We start from the raw sequence: 22,737 nt of genomic DNA on the forward strand, positions 1-22,737 counted from the left end.
TATTTTTAATCCTTATTTCAGGATCGCATTTCTGTATGTATATAAAACAGGATGGCTTTACTGCTTGCATTTAATCTGATCCAGCATTGTTTGTCTCTCATTTTCCTGACTTAGACTCTTTTCTCTTTCCTCAGCGCAAGTTCTGACTTGAAAATTTTACTTACTATCTTTCTCTTTATTTGTTAATGCACACTTTATCCCAAATTAGAAGTTAGTCAGAAGTTAATTCCTCAAAAGTGACACAGGTTTATTAAAGACAAGCAGTTAGGATTTGATCTCTCAACAGACAGCATTTCCAGTAGCTAAGTGCAACCCAATCTTGGGCAGAAGGGGTGGAGATAATTAAGAAAACTAAAGTTTTAATAGATTTATGCTAAACTTTCACAGTACTATGTGTGTTCTGCAGTACTCGGAGTCGTTAGAAGCCACATTTAGTGCATATTTTGACAGCGTTATAAACAGTATCTTCAGAAGTTTGTTTGTTTTGTTTTGTTTTGTTTTTTAAGTTGTTTTGTTTTTTAAATTGAGGGTTTTGTGTTTAAGTAAACATCCATCTTTACAAGGAATTTGTGATAGCAGGTTTCACAATACCATCGATGTACTGCAGTTTTAAACCCTCTGCTTTAGACCCACACTTTATATTTTTATTCACTTGACTGCAGGCAATTGAATGAACTTTCCATTCCAGTACTGGAGAAGTTTTACAACACCCACATGCAACAGAAAGAAGGGAAAAAAAAAGTAGTTTGTATAATCAAGGGATATATATAAGCACACGTATAAAAAAAACCTTGTAGCTTCAATTTAACTAGATGGTAGAAAATCCCTACTGGCAAACCTTAAAGAGTAACACTAGTTGTATGCCAACAAAAGGCTACACTTTTCTTTTGGGTCTCAACACCATAAAATCATCTTATATAAATACCAGAAAATGCCAAAGTAATTGGAGAAAACACTGAAGTGCAAAAGTTACGGGAATGCCTCTGGAAATTTCAGTCTCCTTTTAAAACGATTTGTCAAAGAAATGGAGTTTTAGAAATACCACACTGTGGTTGCCTTAACTATTACAGTTATAATTTCTTCTGTTACTTATTATCTTTTAAATCAGCGCAAAGACAGGTCTAGATACACAAATGGTGCAAAGGATTTTTCCAACAGAGCTTGAAAACAAGGGGCTGTTATCTGCTTTAACAGTAAGCAAATCAGGTAGTGCTGTAGAAAATATGCAATAGTCTTTAAAATGAGAAGTATAGATATGTCTTTGGAGTTTGCCCAACACATGAATTCCGGTTTTGCATCCTCTATATCCTCAAGTGGCTAGTACAGCTGATGGGAAGCTCGGAGCAGAGAAGGAAAGCAGGACTAGGCTCAATCACAGCTATGTGGTTTTTGTGTCTGCTTTTGTTATGTTTGGTTTTTTTTTTCCTTCCCCAAGCTGAATTTCCAAAGCTTTGTGGTTTTGGCTGGACTGGAAATAACAGGCTTCCTTGTAATATTTTGGTCTTTCCATTCCCTTCCAACAAATGAAACCAGGAACCCAAAAAGTGAGTAGATTGGTTTAAAAAGAAAAGTCGCCAGGTTTTTTCTAACTGCTAAGTGATTTTGAGTCCAAATTTTGCATGAGGTTAGAGCAAAAGTTCAGGCTGCTGCTAATACTATCAGCAAGGCCTGTGTTTGCTGTTGCCTCACCTAAAATGATTCTCAGGTGTGTTGGCTGAAGAACATTTCAAATAATGAAGTTTGAAATACAACAAAACGGTATTTCTAAGATGAGTGCTTAAAACAAAGCCCAATCCCCCTCAGTGTTGATAATAACCACTAATGAAAAGTTGTTTTCGTCCCAGTCCTGAAATCTGGAGACATGGAATATTTGAAATTAGCTTTAGAGAAACAGTAATTTAAAAAATTATATCAGCCAGGTTAAAAATAGAGAAATAACTTGCCCCTGGACAACTGCTCAGAGATTCAGTATGAATCTCTCTACTAGAATATCAGGAAATGTTCCCAAACTTGGCAACAATAGGAGACCTCTGTATTCGATTCCTCCACTCAACAGAGGTCTTTGGCAGAGAGAATCATCAGCTTTTTTCCTCTGCCCCAAGAAGCCACAATAGTTCATGTTTATTAAGTTGCAAAGTGCTTGGTCTCCAATGGGACTCGTGTAAGGAGAGAGATGCCACTGCTGAAAATCCTCTATACTTCTCACTTTGCAATTGGAGATGTGAATACTGAAAACAGAGAGATTCAAAGAATGTCAGTCCTTATTGACTGTCAGTTCCCAAGACAAACGAGAGGTAATCAAGTCATGACCAAGAAAGCCAGGCAGTCTACATGAAAACATGGAATAACAAAGTCTGAAGCAAGGCAGACACAAAGACAATGCCTACCCTTTAGTTTCTGCTGAGACAGCTGGTTTAACGATTATGCTGCATTAACTAACAGAATGGTAAATTCCTATGCAGACTCTCACAAGCACTTATTTATTTCCTGTTTGTGCTGAACTTACATGAGTTCAGTCTCAAAAAATAATTTTAAAAAAGCTGATGTATGTCCACAACAGAGCTTTCTGCTTTTTGTAGCAGAGAATTTGCTTAAGTGGCAACCAAATAGTCTGAGCTTTGACACGGCCCAAATCACTCTTAAAGACGAATGCTAAATGGCAGAGCAGTCATGTAAATCCTTTGAAATAAATCTACATTAAATATTTACTTTCTTCAGTATTTTTTTTAAGCTATAAAGAAAACAAATACTGAGCAGGTCTTTCACCTCTGCAAGATATAATGCATGTTATGAAATGCTATCCAAAAGTTTGGTGAAGAACGGAGAAATTCTTCAAGACTGTGTTGATGGTGTCAACTTATGTTGCAGAACAACCACTTTAAGAATGCTGGTTTGCTCTCCACAGGTTATATTAGCTTTCTAGTTGTTGTCATTCAGCGCTCAGTTCTCTTTACACACAGTAACTTCCAAACTATTCTGCACTCTGAATAGAGTACTTTGAAACTCTGCATCCTTCTCTCAGCTGCAGATCTTTCTCTTAGCACAGAAAAAAAGACCAAAAAACTTTTGTGGCATTTTATATGCTATGATTGAATATAATTGCAGATTTGCTTGTCTTTTTCTAGAAACCATATAATTACAGTAAGTGGGGAATAAAAAAACCCAACCTTTTCTGAAGTAAAAACAGGAGGATCTTTGACCAACTTTTTATTTTTCCTCTTTTTAGTCCAAAAAGAAAGCATGAGAAGGAAATGATACACAAATCTATGTGTGGACTAGTCAAACAAAGGGGAAAAAGCACACTCTATTAAGAGGTATCTCAGTCAGCTTAGAATGAACTGACAGATTTAGAGGGCCCAATGCAACAGTGAGCAGACCTGTCTATATCTAGAAACGTGTACAGTCCTATTAGAGCAGTGCTCTGCTCTGGAAAAAGAGATAGACGTTTCAACAGGCCTTGAGCAGAAATGCCACACTGATATGGCAACACTATTTCAATAGCAGTCAGCTCAGAATCCTCTGCAGTGTAGCACTAGATGCTTCCCACGTGAGCAAGTTTTTGGGGCACCGGACATCCACAGCAGGCACCACCAGCAGGCTGACAGACATCAGCAGCAGGGACAGGAACATGTACATTGGATTCTGACAAGGAGGAAAGATAAATCCTTAGGGAGCCAAAGAGATGCACTGGGGAAGAAAGGAATCCACTGCAGCAGTGTGGAAAAAGGAGAGCGCAGATCTCAAGGGAATATAGGTGCAAGTGCTCACCGCCGGTTCAGCTGCTCCATTTGCTGGATGGAGCCCGACCTGTGGATCCCATCTGGCGTTGCTGCGGCTGTGGGGCGCTGCCACGTGGTGGTTCGGTTGACGTGATCAACGTAGAATACCCTCCCGTGGCTGTCTATCCGAGCTTCCCAATCTAGGGTTGGAAAAAAAGGAAGGGGTGATGCTGTCAGTGTGATGGCTTCCAGAAAACCTAAATGCGGGAGATACATATACACGCACATACATATACACAGACGGGGTATATACACACAAGAGATACTATATATAAAGTCTACATGCGTGCAATATATATTATGTGTATATATTTGAAGGATACCTTCAACCGTGTATATATACTATGTGCTTGTCTATATATATATGTATATGCCATATATGCATATACATGAACTTTTCACACACAGCACATAGGTAGCCTATGGAATTCACTACCATAGACTATGAAAAGAAGTGACATAGTGGCTACATTTTTTAAAGGGCTGGATAATTTTTCGATTAGTAATACTAGTTGGCTGGATTCATTGCAGGTCAGGTTAGCCACATAGAACTGACCCTTAGTAGAAATGGATTACATCTCAACTAACATGGCAAACCCCATGTTTTCTCTTTTATTATGTTTCAGAACAAACGCTTCATTTCTCTCTTTTTTTTTATACAGTGGCTTCAAATATCATAGAGCAACTAAAGGCTCCCCTGAAAACTGATCACAGTTTGGTTGGACATATCCTTAGAAATCTCTCTAAACAGATTAGTGTTATAAATCTAGAGCTCTGATGAGTGCCAACCAGATTGAAAATGTTTGCAGCATAATATTGAGCCTTCCATCATTACTGTTTCCTACTAATGTTTAAGTTGTCCTGTGATTGAAAACTGAAGGTTATTTGGCATATGATGGCTTGTGGAAAATGGTAATGTTAATAAAAAAAAGTGTTTGTAACGGGAGAAACTCTGAAGTGAGTTAGCTAGCAAAGCCACATACCAAATTCATTGGAATGTATGGAGTAGTGATATAAATTAGGCTTGCTAGATTCATATTTCTACATGATGCATCAGCTGATGACATATCTATGTAAATATAGGCACATACTTTCTACATGTGCTTATATACAAGCCTCACATTCACACACAAAATCAGATATTGTGATTACCTTTGGGAATGAACACTTCCTCTTATTCCCATACTCTTACTATGATACCCTCCTCCCTGACGAGTCCATTCCTTCTTCTATGGCTTTCTATGATCAAATTCAGGATCAGCTGGATTTCATACTTCAGGAGAGTAGGACTGAAGCTGTACCTCTTCCTGCTGTCTGGAAACCTATCCTTCATGAGCAGTTCCCATCCCCTGAATACTAACCCTGGCTAAACTCAGTTCCCACACGTCGGCTGCTCTCAGACAAGTGTGGGCTGTCTTAAGTCTATGGCTGGCTGGCTCTCCCTGACGTGTTAATCCCACAAACTATAAAAGATGGGTACTGGGAGTCCTTAGAGAAATTTCCTGTAAGACTCCAAACCCACAAGACCCTCGTGCACCTGTGTTTTTTCTTTCAAAGCTGCCTGTAAGGTCCTCAGTCCTTATAGATGCAAAACTTGTAGTCACACCACAGGTACACATACGGTGTTTCTCACTGTGAACATCACTATATAATTTTAAGTAGAGGACTCTCTCTTCCTCCCACCAGGTAAAGTTTCCCAAGAATGCTGTAGCTGTTCCAAGAACAAGATCACAGCTTTGTGAAAACAATGTCTAAAACATAAGACAGTGAAAACCAGCACATCAAGTGTAACAGATGAACACTGAAGGAAATCAGACTGACACATGAGGAAGGCTGATGGCCAGAGCCCTGCTGAGCACACTGTCACTGGTGGCAGGTGTACCTCCATGGGTGGGGAATGGTCCTTCTGGAGCTATATATTATCTGCAATATCCTCAAGGGAATAATCTTGGCCAGATCAAAGGTGACATGATGTACCTTAACATCACTAAGATCTTCATCTTTCTTGCTGTTGTATGGCAAAGGACAAATCCTAGCTCTCACCCCGCACTGTTGTAGTATACATATAACAAGTTGAGAATAATAAAGGTTGATGGATAATTAGAAACTTGTAGGCAATGCTGTAGATCCACACTCTAGGCAGCCTACAGAAGACACTACCTGGTCATATTGGTCTGAAGACTGCTGATGGACACTTAGTAAGAATAATACTATCCGATTACACAGTCAAACAGGGATTCTCATAATCCAGCCCTGTGCTCTACTGGCTCTAGAGGTTATGTTGCTGTGTCTCTAATTAAATGCATCTGGGAGTTCCTAAGTTCCTAAGCATAATACTTAGAAATCTAGGAGCAACAAAACTTGTCCAGAGGTTGGAGGTCACAGCGAAAACATCAGGTCAGGATCATGTGGACAGGATTACAACTTCAGGAAGGCTATCTCCGTTGGTCATATCAGATATCCAGCAGCAGCACCTACAGACATGAACTACACCTATCTGTGAGCACTACTTTATTCATTGCTTTATGGGTATATACACCTGAAACCATACACTGACATTTGCACTTGCATGCTAAAACATTAGGAACTCTGTGCGATGTGGTCTTTGAGAAACCTGCAGCAGTACTTCTCTTTGCAACAGCATTTCTAATCAGCTGAATAACTCTTCTTTTGGTCACCCAGGAAGGCTGTCAGAGGGTGACAGATGATGATACTTTTGTTGTACACAGGTGGCAGGTGCACTTTCTGCCTTCCCGCAAGACAACCTGTAAGTCACACAAGTCACTGAAGCTGCACATGACACCAGATTTGTGGACAGGTGGATGGATACCTGCACAGAGAGAGGAACAGGCTGACAGGTGAATTGACAGACAGAACTCTGCTTCTGAAATGTGCTCAAGTTCCTTCATGCTACTTCAGGGCCATAGGTGACCTAGGAAGTGGCCAAATCCCCTCAGGGGGTTTGGTTGTTTTTTTCAGGCAAAATAAGACTGTGACTACAACAGAGACTAACCTTTATCTAACCTTCACACTAAGATCTTGCTGGAGCACAGCTGGGGATAGAACAGATTCTGTTCTCTAGCGATCGTCCTCCATCAGCCGAGTCATACTTCACAGCGGCCTCTGAAACTGCTCTGATTTATGCCCGAAGACACAACTTTTTCTGGCATAAATCAGAGTTCTGGTGGGACCAAGTAAATATGCTTTCCCTTTCCAAGCTCAGCCACACCTTCGGCAAAGAGCAGCTCTGAATTGGGCACACGCATTTGTCTTAGCTTCGGTTCTGTAGGGTTTCCAGCAGTACTAGCAAACACACGCATAATAAGGGGTGACTATTAACACTGTCATGAGGCCATAAAAACTCTGCAGATCTTCTGTCAGTTGCGTATAGGCCTTCATATTCAGACTGGTCATTTATAACATTCCTATGTAGATAATTAATCTGCTCTACCTTTTCTAAATAAAACTGTCCAAAAGGGAATTTTCTTCCTGAGACCAGCTGTTGTGGGGTTACGATGAAACAAAGTCGTTTTTCAGAAAAATATTCACAAGAGAAAGAAGATTGTCTGAAAGATTCTCCATCATCAAAGTAAAACCAGTCAGCACTGAACTTGCAGCAGTGGCAAATTATCTTTAACTCTACTTACGGAGTAGCTAATGCTGCATGTGAGAAGTAAGCCAGGTTTAATCATATAACTCCGGTTTAAAGTATAAAGTTCCTTCCTTTCACAGGACTGAAGAACTGTTTTTCTAGGATTAAGAGGCATTTGAGGCACTGAGATAGGGAGACTAAATGCTAAAAGAAGAAACATTTCTACATTAAGGCTATAGTTTTCATTTCTAAGCTACCTTAAGACTTCAGATAGAGTGTTTGGAAACGGGCTTCCTGGGTGATATTACCCAATTCAACTTTTTCCTCCCAGAAATAACTTATTACAGTCTATTCCTATTAAGATCAATATAGTTATGCTCACAGTGTCAGCCTTTATTGTAAAAATTATGTTATAGGGAAATTCTAAAATAAAACCCCACAAATGGATATCACTTCTGTACTGTATCATCCCACATTGCATTTCATGTCCTTAAACCCTGCTGTGAAAGCACCTGTGAAAAACAATAGTAGAAATACTTGCCTTTTCAGGACAATTAAAAGAAAGAGGAAAAAAGTATTAAATTGGTGATGGAAGAATATGGAACAGATTCACAGTATGTTTTGTTTACCTGAGTTGGTGTCAGTGTCCTATCATTAAGTCATCTAACGCGGAATGTGCCCTATTCACAAAGTGTTGAGGTAAGAGTGGGAGGAAGAGAAGTATTTATCTGTTACAGAGGTGACCATTCCCATTTCATCATTCACTGGCAAGCCACAGTGGGACTCTAATAAGAATTCATTAGGCTACAGGCATTTGAATCATTCATGCTACCGCGCAGCTGATGCCAGCATTGCGGCTATTTTTAGCTTAGGGAATACTAACAGTATGGTTGGTAAATAAGGAATTATTTGTGGAGGGCATCACAGGCCAAATAAGTGTGCTCCCTCCTTGGGCTTTGAAAAAAATAAGAGTGCTTTGTTTATACGCCTGGTAGTTTCTCTGAGGCACTGCACATTTTAGGTTTTAAATCATGTGCTGAAGTTGAAGGGGATCAGCAGCGTGTCGCAGGGCACAGAGTGCACTCTGCTGGGTACTTAACGCCAATGCAAAAAGCAGGATAGTCCTCCAGCAATATACAAGGGAAAGGCTACAGAGAAAAGTGAGAACATATCCAGCTGTTGATCCACTGGTAAAAATCCCATATTTTCAGCCTGCTAACTGACCATGTTACTTACAATCTCCTCATTTTTATCCAATGCAATGGCAGACGCCATTATAGTCCACAATGAGCATAAAATTTACCGATTATCAAATCCAAAGACAGCACATTCTACATGAGTTGCCTATTTCCAGCTCCTGCTGGTTTCGCTCAGATTTGGACTTGTCTGTCCTAGGACCATCCTGACTGCATAAAGTTTCCCACTCGACCTGCAGGTAGAGCTGACAGACCACAGGGACTGCCATCCCAAACCATCTTTGAAGCTAGTTATAGAAAGCCTGGAGAAAAGCATTACAGAAAAATCAGAGTACTTTGCTGATACACCATCCAGAAAGCTTTACAGTGAGGCTTCTGGAACACCTGACAGACACCCACTCATTCCAGTCTAAACACACTGACTGGAAACAGGGAAACATTATTTTCATTTCATAGTAGCTAAGAAAGAAGAGGGACCAAGGCAGAGGGAAGGTTACGGAGCTTGTTCAAAATAACATGACGACAATTGAAGGCAGGATCAAATAGAGGAAACAAAAGGGCATATTGCTTGGGTTCTGGAGATGCATATACAGAACAGATGGGGTTAATTGGAAAGACATACTGACCTCTACACTGTTTGAGTTAACAGGAAAAGCTGAAAAATGCAATAAATTAAAAAACTAAAGCTTACTTGGTGGAAGAGGCTCATCGATAGTTGGGTAGTGATGATGGTCAGGCCTCAGAGAAGGAAGCTGGCTGACTGGCTGAGAATTATGGAGTAAAGGACAATCACCTATGGACAAGATATTCAAGACATTGACAGTCATTCACTGTTTTCACAATGTGGTTCAAAAAATGTGCTACTGTAAAACAAGTGATTATTTTTTAAATAGGTCAGCCTGGTGTACTAGCAGCTCTGCTTATTCCTATTTTCAGGCACTATGTTAATAACAACTCATATGCCAAAGAATTATTAAAATAATGCAGTCAAGGCTCTGAGCTCAGGTTTGAGTCAATACTAAACTATTATGGGCCAGATTCTGGACTCATAGACACACAAGTGTAAGCGAGAGAAGAATCAGGCTTGATCTCTGAGAAGTACTGTGCATATACAACCAAACTCAAGCTTCTGCAGAAATTGGCAGGAACACGCAAAATCCTGGTTCCAACTTTTAATTCATCCCATCAGCAAAATATGAGGCTAAAAGCTGCCCTGGATCTTCCTCTGCTTTTCCAAAAGATCAATGGCTGCATAAGTGGACCAGAGTGGCAGGATTTTGCAGTCTCTGCAAAGCAGAAGATCATTCCCTTCTATAGGTCTTTTTCAAAATTCAAAGAGTCCATCTCAGGTGGAAGGAGGGAGAATGAGAGAAGGACCAGAAACAGGTAGGAGACAGGTGGTAGAAGAGGACAAAAGATAGTGAGATATAGTCAGGATCTGAGATAAAGAAGGAAGACCTGAGATACAGAAGAGGGAAAGAAGAAGAGAGACACAGAGTAGACAGTGCAGAGGAAGTTTTTAAACACTAACATTGTATATATGGCTATGTATCCAAATATGAAATGAAAGAAACCTAAGCAAATGTCCAAACTCATGTTCTGTTAAAAGGAATAAGTAGCTTGAGATCCAGTTAATGTTTATAGAATCCTTTATGAAATTAAGAACTTATGACAGAGATGAAAAAGCATTCCTTATCTTAGACTTTACTGTGAAAACAAGGAACCTGCACATTAAAACTTCATGGGTTCCAGAATTAAGATTCCTTCTTGGTCTGTCCTTAAAATCTTAGAAACCAGGTCTGTTTATCCTACTAATGGCCACATTTCCATATTGTGTGGTAACAGCTCTTCTCTATAATCTCCAGCTCCAGGTGGGCCTGTTAATACAGATACAACCTGAATTCCATAAATATAACATCTATGTGCATCGGAAAGATGCAGTTTAGAGGAAAAAAAAAAAAAAAAATATATATATATATATTTAGCGTTTTCAACATCACCAGAAAATTACACAAAGATACTTCAAAATTAAAAATCATACCATTCAGCTAAGCCAAACTCACTGTGTGCTGGCTGGCTTAGCTGTCCTTAATGTCAGAATCTTAACAGCCTAAGAATGAATATTTTATATAAAGAGAAACAACCAACAGCTACAAGGCAGAAGCCAGTTTTGTAGAAAACTGTAAAAAAATCTCACACCATCCAGAAGTGAGAAAAATCACTTAGATGAAAACACTCCCTCTTCTAGGTGCTCTGATGATACCGTATGGCCTGTTAAATGTCTTCATTAAACCACTTGTGTATGGGCGTATCTCACAGTTGCATCTGCTGCATGTTTTGAACAGACAGCAGAGTTATGTAAGTTATTGCCCAGTGCTAAAAGTCCACCCCTAGCCCTTCAAAACTGTGCTGTTACTACAGGTGTTGCAGCACCAAGTCCCAGATCATCCATCTTTTTTTCTTTACTTACCTCACCACAATTGACTCTCCCCTAGTCAAGATAGTTATGCCAAGCCAGCAGAAGCATGGTAGTGTAAGTCACCTGGAGTGGACAGAGGTGACCACATCCGCTGTATTTGTAACAGCTGCCACGCCATGATGCAACGTGCACGTTCACTGAAGCACCCCGGTGATATCAAAGAGTGCTAAGAGCTGGGCTGCCCTTCAGACATACACCCTCTCAGCTAATCAAAGCCAAGCCACCATGAACACGGCAGTGCCCTTTGAGGCTCAAGGGGCACAGTCTTGGAGCTGTACTGAATCCATACACAGAAGACACCCTTTCCCCCCACAGCCCTTCTCAGAAGTGCACACAGTGCGAATTAACCATCAAATCTGTAAGCATGGTCTCACACACACACATGCTCGTGCCTCCTTAGGTGCACATAAATGCTGATCACACACAAAGACCCTTGCCTGCAAGGGAGGAAATTGTGGGTTTCTATACCTCTGTGTACTTCTGATAATTTAATTCCTTGGGCTAGATTCTGCTCTGCAGACCAAATAATTCCTGAGGCTCAGCTGTCCAGAAAATCTTTAAACAGTCCAGTGTGTAAAGCCACCCTTATACCTTTCTTTCTGCTGTGACAGCATTTGTGGCAGTGAGAAGGTGAGGGTAAATAAATTTGGAATAGAGAAGGAAAAGGTAGAAGGATGTGCTGATTGGGGTTTCCCAGTGATCCCCAAATATTTTACCCTTTTGGTGCCATTTTAGTTTGGTGTCACTTACAGTGGGAGACAAATGACTCAGGATTTGGAAATACAAAGACTACCTCTTGCATTTGGGAATGCAAAGACTACCTCTTCACCTCACTGCATACTTCTTAGCTGCTGCTGAGGCCTTTACTTCTTCAGCTAGAGAAAAATCATACACTGGCTGAAGATGAGTGACCAAACCCACCCTTCATGTAACTCCATATGACATAAAATGAGTTACCAAAGGGAGGAATTTCATGTAACAGGTTAGAGGGATTGGGAAAAACAGTACCTAAATTAGAAAGACAAAATATTTCTTAAGTAAATTTTTCTCTAGAGAAGTATACGGAGAGGAGAATTTTGTTCAATATGGTTCAATTTTCAAAGAACCTAAGAAAAAAAATCTCTGTTGACTTGTCTTATGGTCTGTGAAATCTGAGGTAGATTTTTTTGATATTCAAGGAACTGGAACAAATGGGGCTAGAAAACTGCGTTCAAGAAACAAATATTTGCATTTATCCATGCTTATGACTCTGCATGGCTACCAATCATATACAGATGCTGGCCCGATCTTTAGCTGGTGTAAATCAGCATATCTGTCCCTTGACAAGTACAAGCTGGTCCTCTCGCTGACTATCAGAGACATGGTAGCACATCAGATACGTGAAATGGAACAATCCCAAGAAATAAGGAATGAGTTGGTGGAAGTGATAATGCTGATCTGCCACATAACTACAGTAGCTAATCCTGATTTTATAATGATGCATGTATATCTACAGGAATCCACATATACAGATCGCCATCTGATTTATTTGGTTTTGCTGGGATTTTTAAGGACAGGCTCAATTATCCAACCCTCCCTGATATCTGGCCCAGCTCACAGCCCCCGGATTTGTGTGAAATAAACCGTGAGCTATCTGAAACCTTGATTATCTGATGCCTTCTGTGATATCCAGATAATCAGGGTTGTTTAGCGCATCGATTCTCAGGATCTAACCTTCTCTTCTGCTGCTTGGACCTGCTATTGGGGTGTCTAGACTCTCTGTGGCTCTTTGTGGATTCCCACCATGAGCTACTAGTTCATCTGGCCACTGGGAGGAGCCATCCACTTGCTCCCTGTCCAGTTCAGGGCTCTGTACTGAATCTGGCACTGACTCAAAAGCACTGTTCTCCTCCTCCTCATCATCCTGTGAGGAAAACACCGTGCTCTCAGAAATCTTTGCACTGTCGACGGAGGAGAAGCGGGTATGGCTGGAGAAGCGATTGTTACTGTCGTAACAGGAGGTGCTGTAGCAAGAAGTGCTGTAGCAGGAGGTACTGTAGCAGGAAGTGCTGTAGCAAGACGGGCTGTAGCAAGAGGTGTCACACGCCTCACATTCGTTGTCACCATTGGGCCTAGAGCTTGACTCGCTCTCACTTCCTGTCCTGGAGTGTTCCCCATCCAACAGTCCTTCATTTAAGTCAGAGAGTTGCTCATCCAAGGTCCCAGGAGGCACTGTGCTCTGGCTGAAGTTCTCTTCAGCCTCATTTTCCAGAGGAGGCTCTGCTGCCACTGTCTCACTCTCACTGACCACTTCCTTCTCCAATGCTTCCTTGACTGTAGACTCCTCATCGTTCTCCCCACCGTTGCAACCATCTTGCTCTTCTTCCCCATCGCTGCTCATCTGTGCCGAGGGCAGGCTGTGGAGCAGGTTGTGGATCCGTATGTAGTGCGTGCGAGGGGTCTCTGGCTCACCACAAGCTGAAGCTATGACTGTCTCAAGCTCAGACACAGGCAGAGAGCATGGCCTGTTTTTCCTCTTTGCTGTCGTTCTCAGTTGTAGTTTGTTGTCTTCCTCCTCCTGGGCTGAAGCCCCTTCTTCTTCCTGACTCTTATCCGTGTCCTTGCCAGCATGTACATCTGCACTCACCTCATTAATAACTACTCCACCATCTCCCTGAGTACCAGAATTGACTTTGTTATTTTCCCTAACTTCAGTCTCAGGAGGAGACAGGCAAGCCAGCAGAGCCAGCTGCTCCGTAAGGTCCGTAGCGCTTGTAGAAGGCAGCACTTCTCCCGGGATGGATTCCAAGGGCTCAGGAACCGGCAGCGCATCAACCTCCCCATCTCCTGCTAGCTCTTCATTTAAGCTGTTCTGGTTGACTTCCCCAGGTGGTTTGACAGCCCCTGGGCTATCGACACTGTTCACACCGTATCCATTTAGATGTTCTGGAGCTGTACTTTCTGAGGTCACTGTGTTGATGCATGGAGGCTCACCGAGGCTTTCCTCCGTGGGGTTGTTCACAGGGCTTTCCTGGAGGTCAGCTGGCTCAGGATCTGCACTAATGGAGACCTCTTCATCATCTGTATGAGACAGAAAAATAAATTACTTACTTTGTTAAAAAGAAGTGTTGATTGAACCTGAAGCATGGCTATGGGGGCACAGACATCCACAGCAATCTGAGAAAATCAAAAGCATAAATTAGAGTGTGAAATGAGTGGGCAACTGAGCAACTATCAAGAAATGCTGGTTGTGTTTGTTTTTTTTTTTTTTTTCCTAAGCAATCTTTGTAGAGTGAATTTAACAACCATAGGGCTTGCTCATGGTGGTAATCTGCATGTAGCACCCTGCCTCCTTGCAACATAACCTGAAGGTAACACATTCTTTAAGCCAACTGGCATTAGAGGGAATATCATGGGCATGACAAGGAAGCCTTCTCTGAAGTTTTAATGACATTTTTCTTGTCATGCTGAAGCTAACAGGACTCCACAACACAGAACTTAAAAAAACCTGATTTTTCAGACCCTTGAAAGGTGAAAACCTTCCCCAAAATATCCTTTGATGTGATCCTCATTTGTAACACCTCCTCCCAGATGCCAGACAACTTATCATCCAAAAAGTCAAAAGACAGAAGTCAGGGTTTTCCAGCAAGGGGCAGATCATGATTTCCAACCAGTAATGCAGCTCCTGTTGGCTTGACAAAGTGTACCTGAGAGGGCACTACCATAGAGAGGCAAAAAGTCCCCAGGCAATGCTGTTGAGACTTCAACACGAAAACCAAGGTTCAAACTTACACCATTACGACAGTGACTTCCCAGTAACTACAAGAGAATGTGAACCAAAACCAAACCAAAAGGGAGGGATGGAGGGGAACATTGAGTTATTTTTTGTTCTACTTTTTTCATTAAAAATAATCAAAATGAGAAAGTTTCTAATCATCTCTACTATTACATTCTCCATTTTTACTTACGAAGTACAGATGATTCTACAGACTACAGCCCATTTAGTGCTTCCCCAGGATAAGTGATAGAGAAGCAGATGAGATTTTAGTTTTCTACCCTCTTCTCTACCAGTGATGTGGCAAAATATTTGAAGCAGCCAAGAACAGGGGTATAAGAGGCACCAGTAGCTCTAAGCTAAGGGGAAATAGGGAGAAGTTGTGACTCATGATGCATCCCTGTGATGGGGGACTTTATGCACTTCCCTTTGCTCATGACTGTACCTAAAGACCCAGAGCAGCCAGGAATTAATTCGGATTTCTGGGAAGAAATAATGCAAAGCAAAAATAAAATCTAGATAAATGATGGGTTCAGACTGACAATTACCTGGATGGATGGAAGAAGTTATCTCAAATCGGAACTGCAGCTGGCCACTGACATGATCTGTAGGAAGCCTGCGACCCAGAGTGTAGCTTACAACCCTGTCCCTGAAAGAAAACAAATATTGTCAGAATAGACTATAACCTACCCAACGTCTAGTGTGCATAGATAAAGCTGCTGTGTCCCACAAAAATATATAACATTTTTCAAAGGCTATTCAACCCAGCCATGAGGGCATGTTGACTTGCATACGAGAGAACGAATGGCAGAAAAGGAGAGGACAATGTCTTCAATTACAATGGAACAGCTGTGTCAGTGAACAAGAGCTTCTGGGATACACAAGCATGTATGCATATATAGAGAGAGAACGGTGGGAATGGAACTTCTGCAGTATGGGTATGAAAATATCGACACGGGAAGCAAACAACTCCCACTTCAGCTATTGTAACAAGACTTCACTTGCTTGCTGATCTGACCATATCTACCCTTTCTGCAGAATCTTGCATGTCTGTATTTCCTTCCCTTCACCATCTGCATAAAATTCAGCTTTCCTGTCCTTTCTTTCAAAATCCTGTACAGGTCAGTCCCCGCTTACCACCTTCTCTTTGCACACTGGCTGAATGACTGCTCTTCATCTCTTTCACCCCTCTTACCTCTATGAAGCTGAAATATCAGGAGAACACCTTCCTGACAAGGTTGATCAATGACTCCATTCTGTCCTTGTGCAGGTCCCTCCCTTTGCCATACTTCATCCACCCCTCAGAACAGAATGAAACTATAGAAGAGATTAACTTCCCAGCTGCCCAAAATGAGGCTGGATCAATGTTTGCAAAGCATTTTTGAGTGTAAAGCGTTTGCTAAATAGTAATATTTATACATCTTTTGAAGAAACATAGTTCACTTTAGTTGGGCACAATATATTTGCTAGGCTAGTTTCACATGCATCAGAAACTCATATAAATGAGACAGTCTCAAGATTTGTGTATGATCTTTCTGGACTTCTGCGTATCCTTCTCACTGAGTTTGCCTGAGACTTAAAAGCCACTGTGGCATTAAAACTAAGCCAGATCTAGGTGCAGGTTGGAGGCACTACTCTTGGCAAACTATATCCTTAGATAGACAGTGTTTACAATAAGAAAGTAAAATAGGAAGATATAATCAGAAGATTATGAGAAATCTTCTCATACAGAGGGAAGCCAGTGATATCAATTATAGGGCTCTACTTTCCCCAAGCTGGTCTTTTCCATCTGGTTTCTGAAAAGCTACTCAGTCTTCCCCACTTGAGAAACAGGGAGGTAACTTAATCCCTTCTGGAAGATTCAGCTGTCAATATCACAGCCAGTTTCTGAACCAGCTTTTCAAAAATGCTTCCAACAAGCTCAACTTCCTGCTGTTCTGCTGAACTGAGATCGGATTTTCAAAAATGCCTTCTTGGGAATGGGATTGTCTAGGCTCTCCTCAGTAGATAACTCTTTCTCTCCTTGCTCCTCAAGGTCTGAACCGTGTAGTTTAGGGCTATTTTTTTGGCTTTGTCTGCATACTATCCATCTTCCTAAAATTGGTTTGTTACATTGGCAGCACAAACCTTCCCAGGACTTTCATGCAAAGGGGAAGCAGGGCAGGTTTGGTGAAATCAAGTGAACCAGTTATTCCTTGGCAGCAGGGTAGGGTCAGAAAGATTTAGTTACAACATGCCACAAGTAGTTTTTATAGTATTTCCACTATCCAGAAATTAAAGGGAGGAGGAACAGATCTGGCATGATTTTAGCCCATAGATAACTCTCTGAAACATGTAAACAGCCTGTTGATAACATTAAAATAATATTCAAATTGAAAATATTGCACTCTCCAGATTTGCAGCCATGATACACACAAAACAATTTTCTTTCCTAAATGCCAGCTCTAATTTTTCAAAATGCAATGGATAGGGTTACAAAGGGAATTCTTTGTTGGGCCCATAGTCTTATAAATTCTAATTACGATCAACATCATTCATCAGACAACTGTCAGTTTAATAACTCCCCCTCAACATCATTATATCAACTATAATGATATATCACCAGGGACTTCAAAACAGCAACACACTTGTTAAACAATGGAAAGTAGCATAAGCAGCAAATTTACCCTATGGCATGTCTTTCTAAGAGGCGCTGAACTGGCATAGAGAGTTTTCCAAGGAAACGCTTGATGATTGGTCGGCTCTTCGCAAATTTGTCTTTAACTTCTATTTCCAGGACATCCGTGGGCAGGGAGACAAAGCTGAATTGCTGCAACAAAGGAAGAGCACAGAACATGAAGCTGGTGGCTGGACCACAACAACACACAGCTGCTAGCAGCTTATCGACCTCTGTAAGTCTCTGCATTTTTCATGGGACAGAAACAGTCCTTGGATCTCAAGGCACAGGTCTGCAAAATAAAAAGAGCTTGGCCTCACAGCAGGCAAGTGGAAGCAACCTACAGGTACTGAGTAATGCTGCAGAATCAAGCTTAGGGAATGCAGGAATTTCATTTATCCATGTCATAGTACCATCCAACAATGCTTGCTGACTGTAAGGGTAACACACCTGCAGAAAAGTAATAAACTCTGCCCTAGCAATGATTACTGATCTATACATAACTGCGCATATTATGTTTTTTCCTAAAGTTCTAAAAACATTAAATAGCTGCAAATAAGTAAAACTGAGCTGGCAGCCCGGACAGATGTTTAGCCAGCACTTCCCTCCAAGTAAAATTAGTCCTCTTTGCATTTGACCAGCTGTTTGTGGTACTTTAGTTGTAAGGCACACCTCAACTATTGAGAAGTCAGCATCTAAGGAGGTGAAGAATACAAGATCAGACTTTTCAGATATGTCATGAAATCTCTCCCTCTCTTGCTCATCCCTGCTCCACTGTAAAAAGGAAAAACCCTGAATAGAGTGTTTATTTGAATGAATATCCTCACCTGATCCCACCATGATCCCACAGAGACCTAAACCAGAAGGCAAACCACGGCACCCACTACCAGAACAAATGATACTGGTGAAGACAAGAATGGCACCATCCAAAACTGTTGTTGTCACCAAGTGCTTTGAAACATGTGACCACCACCTCAGCTAATGTGGCTTTAAGAACATGTATTTTTATTTGTGAGCAATGTTTCAATAAGCTTTTAGAGACTGCATGCATGTAAACCCGAGGTAGGAACAAGGAGGGTGAAATTTTAGGTTGCAGGAGCAAGGAAGTTCATACGTACAGCTTCCAAGCATGGGAGCATCAGGGCACCTGGAGATGTCCAGATGTCCCCATAAGGAAAGCAAAGCTCTATTTAGGAATAATAGTGAAAAGCAGATCTGTTAGATAACTCTGCCTTGCTTGCTCCTAGATTGGCTAAATTCAGTACAGACTGGGAGCTGGTAATACAGGTCACTGAATCCTTTTTCCAAACAGACCTGCTACTATTAAAATATCATCAATCAAAAAAAGCACATCTCTGCTGTGGCGCGCCAGAGTAGAAAAGCTGTTAAGACTGCTGTTCACCTAACTGAAAGGTCAGTATTGAACTGGAAGACAACTTCTGTAGTAGGTGAATATTGAGATGGATAAAAGGATTTTCTAGCTTTCCTGCTGCCAAAAGCAATCCTCACAACAGCATCATGCTCCAGGTTATCAGGCCTGGAGTTAAGCCTTAAATTGCTTGCTCTATTGAATCATGATCTAATTTTCAGAAATGCTTAGTTCAAACCGCTTCAAGTGAAATGAATGCGAGTGGGATATTCTGTTAATTAGGCCCTGCAAAAATGCAAATAATCAGAGAAATACAATTCAAATAACAGCTTAAGCATTATTGTCTTCTCATTTTCTTCTACATCTCTGCAACAGGTTACCAAAGAGGTTAAACCTAACAAAGGGGAGAACATTAATTCCACATGCATATTGAAAGTTTCCTTATAAAAATAAATTGTATTACCATTATTGTTTTACCTGCTAAAAACCTTGGGTAACTGCCACTTTATGACACTTACAAGGATAGCAGAAGAAGGGAATTAACTTTTAACCAAATGAGGTTATTGTAATGTACAGCAACTTGCTGTTTAAGGAATTCTCTACTATTATGCTGTTGACACCTATATTATAAAGAAAGTCTCCGTGGGTTAGACCACGCACACACACAGCTAAAAGGCTGAACTGTTCATAAGTGGAAAGTAAAACATAGGGTTAATGGTCTGCACCTTCCTATATTATTAATATTTTGTCTTGTTGTAACACTCTCAGGAAAATCAGAATCTGCACAGACATTTATTTCAATTTCAGATGGAATGCCATCTGACAGTTCCTTTCTTGCACAAGAAACACATTGAGGTTTTCCAGAGCAACTATCAGCACCTGAGCAGACAGTACAGATGCATGGAGCAAGGTGTGTTGGTATCAACTACCGGAACTGTCCTTTTTTTCTTGACCAGCAGCGCCTCTCAGATGCACAGGGATAATGATGTAAAATCAAATTGTGTTCCGATTGCATCACATCTCAACCACATTGCATTTAGACTGCCCTGTGACCAGCCCCTCGTCTATGGTCACAGTTGCCCAGTGCTTCTGCTAGGAGAATGTTCTGACACGTAAAAACATCAGCATCTTGGAAAAACAATTAAGTCTTTAAGATTAGAAGTGTCTTGTGGCAGAACTCAAAGGTTTTACCTTTTCGAAACAACTGCAGTTTAAGATCAAAAGTGAACTCAGTGTAACAGGTCTGCAGACAGCTTGTAAAATAGTGATAATTTAACATCATTCAGTTTTCCATTATCTATGCACTTGCTCCTGCTGTTGCTCTCATTTAGTTTAATCCTTAATGGAAAAGATTTTCCTAAGGCAATCTCTGACTGTGGATGCCTCAGGCTCAGGCCATCCACACTGAAAAGCCCCAAGGAAGCCCTTTTTGCAGAACACACTGGCCTCTGGCCCCTTGAAAAATGGATCCCAGCAAAACACCTAGGTTTGAGGACTCAAAAATTTATAAACTCAATTTCAAAAGTCGTCAATCACTTTTGAAAACATGCAGGTTCATGTGATTTTTGAAGATGAGACTGTCTTCTTTGGATGTGGAAGCAAACCACCATCAAACCCTAATTTCTCTCTCTTTGTTCATCTTCTTTTCTGACAAGTGCTGGCCCCTGTACCTTAGCCACAAAACAACGGCTGCATTTACACTGTTCAAGCCTCAGCCTTTACTATCCTATCTGTCTGGAAGAGAAAGGACACTGCGTTTCACGGTATTCTCCAATTTAACTAACATAATTCATTAGTATTATATTACTGCTGTAATCAATGACACCCTTTCCTTGCCTAGTATTTGCTAACTGTCACAGTGAAATGGCCACTTTGTGAAGATGACATTGTGAGCTTCATCTCTGAGTTGAAAACAAAAGAAGACACCAATTACAAATTCTGCAGTACCGTTGGGTTCACACTCAGTGATATGATTAATAATTCATCCCAAGGAGAGGTGAGAAAAGGAGCTACAAGATCACAACAGAAATAAGAACTAACTCTTCTTCAGGATAAGGAAAGCTTGATGCAGCTTCTTATACGTGCCCACAAACTATACCACTGACAACCAAAAGTGCTGCATTTTAAGAATAAGTCTGTTGCTATTTTTGATGCCACTTTCGCAATTTTTATTGTTAAGTCTTCCATTATTTGGAACTTTTCTTGTTACCACAATTCTCAGTATTAAACAATTAACTCAGAAATTAAGCTTTCACATTAAAAATAAATATAATGTCACAGCTGCAGAAAAACAAGAATACAAAGGCTTTAGTACAATGTGCCCAAGTATATTATTTTCAAAAGACTTCTGATTTTTCTGACAGTCACTCCTTGAAGCCAGATTCTTGTATGTTTTGCTGCTGGTATCATCTACCATACATTTCCTTTCAAAATCTAAGACAGCAATCTTTAAGCTGTCATTGGGGTCACAGCTCATTCTGTGGGCTTGTTCATTGGTTGGGTTTTTTTCCACAAAAATTTAAGTTCCTTGCACCACTACCATTAGTGCAAACTCTGAAGGCCTGGTCAAGAACTTCATGGAACCTGCTGGGATCCAAAGACACTAAACTAAAGCTTACACTGAGAATAACTGTAGCAGGCTGTCCTGAAGTTTACATAAAAGGGCTTTTTTCACAGTCAAAGAACAAAGTGAAAATGTAATTTCTGGCAGTTTTAAAATTCTGATGTCCCTACTTAACTTTTTCAAAAGGTTTAGCCTTTCCAGATGTCCAAAGGTCCATCAAACTTGACAATGGCTCCATGGATATAATTTGTCACATTGTCTGAGGATTTCTTTGTGCATGAATATAAAACTTTCAAAGGAAGGTATTGATTTCAGCACAGGTGCAAACTCATCTACCAAACCAGCTATAGCTTCAAGCCTAAAGCCCCACCAAAGGAAAAGAGTTTGTCGCATGACTGATTATGTATTTTTATATACATATATTTATATATATGTGTATATATATATGTGTGTATATATATTTTTTTATATATACAACAAAAGTTGTAAGCAATAGGTAGAACTTGATATTTTTACTTGATCCTTAACCAAAATTCAAGTTTAAGGCATTCTACAAAACATGAGGATAAAAACTCTTACAAGGTATCACTGGACTCAAAATTTATAGTCACGGAGCGAATGGATAACAAACAAAAAGCTAAATCTCTCTTCTCTGATTAGCCCAAACCAGTAATTGCTTACAATGTTGCATTAGTCACAGTGCATTACCCTGCACATCTTATCAACTGTGACTTGGTACAAAATGACTCTTAGAACTTAAGATGATACATGACACAGCATACTCCACAGAGTAGACAGCGGATTGCCTCTACAAAACTGCCAAGAAATTATCATTATGAACAACATGCTTCTCACAGGGTGCCTGGCCCCAGAAACAGTCTCAGAGCCCATCCTGCCCATGTGGTTTATCAGTGTATCAGCTGTCCCCTTGTCTGATCCTTACTGCCTAGGGATGAGAGGGCTCCTGTTTACAGGTTAGATGTAGGTGACTGGGGATCGTGGACACCCTCGCAATGAGGAGCACCACTGGAAGGATGAGGTGGTCAGCCAGCTGCCCCTGTGTCTGGTCTGGAAGTATCCCAGAATGGAAAACCTCCAGAGTTAGGGGCTTTGGAAGAGAGTACATGGAAGCCCTGAGTGCTGAGCTCTAGAGGGGGAGAAAACCTTTTTATTTTTCTCTAGAAATGTATTAGGACTGTTATAAGAAATGGTTATGTTAGGTGTATTCCTCAAAGAAAGCTATGTGCAGAAAGTCTGAACACAAGGAATGACTGAAGATCACCAAATGTTAGGGACTGGAAGGGACCTTGAAAGATCATCTAGTCCACTCCCCCTGCCGGAGCAGGAAC

General features: G+C 40.8%; 1 protein-coding gene across 4 annotated transcripts in view; it reads right to left on the reverse strand.

The window, feature by feature from the left end:
- HECW1 (HECT, C2 and WW domain containing E3 ubiquitin protein ligase 1) overlaps positions 1–22,737 on the reverse strand; it is a 273,365-nt gene that overhangs the window by 65,474 nt on the left and 185,154 nt on the right. For 3 of the 4 annotated variants that reach the window (XM_065831014.2, XM_065831015.2, XM_071804706.1), the window contains 5 exons: positions 17,467–17,609; positions 15,349–15,449; positions 12,760–14,106; positions 9,259–9,360; positions 3,769–3,919 (listed from right to left, as the gene is read on the reverse strand). In XM_065831014.2, coding sequence (XP_065687086.1) covers positions 3,769–3,919; positions 9,259–9,360; positions 12,760–14,106; positions 15,349–15,449; positions 17,467–17,609 — 1,844 coding nt within the window. The remainder of the gene's footprint in view (positions 1–3,768; positions 3,920–9,258; positions 9,361–12,759; positions 14,107–15,348; positions 15,450–17,466; positions 17,610–22,737) is intronic. The other variant, XM_071804707.1, reaches the window with a different exon arrangement.

Source organism: Patagioenas fasciata, chromosome 2, assembly GCF_037038585.1.
Source record: "Patagioenas fasciata isolate bPatFas1 chromosome 2, bPatFas1.hap1, whole genome shotgun sequence".
Classification (NCBI taxonomy): Eukaryota; Metazoa; Chordata; class Aves; order Columbiformes; family Columbidae; genus Patagioenas; species Patagioenas fasciata.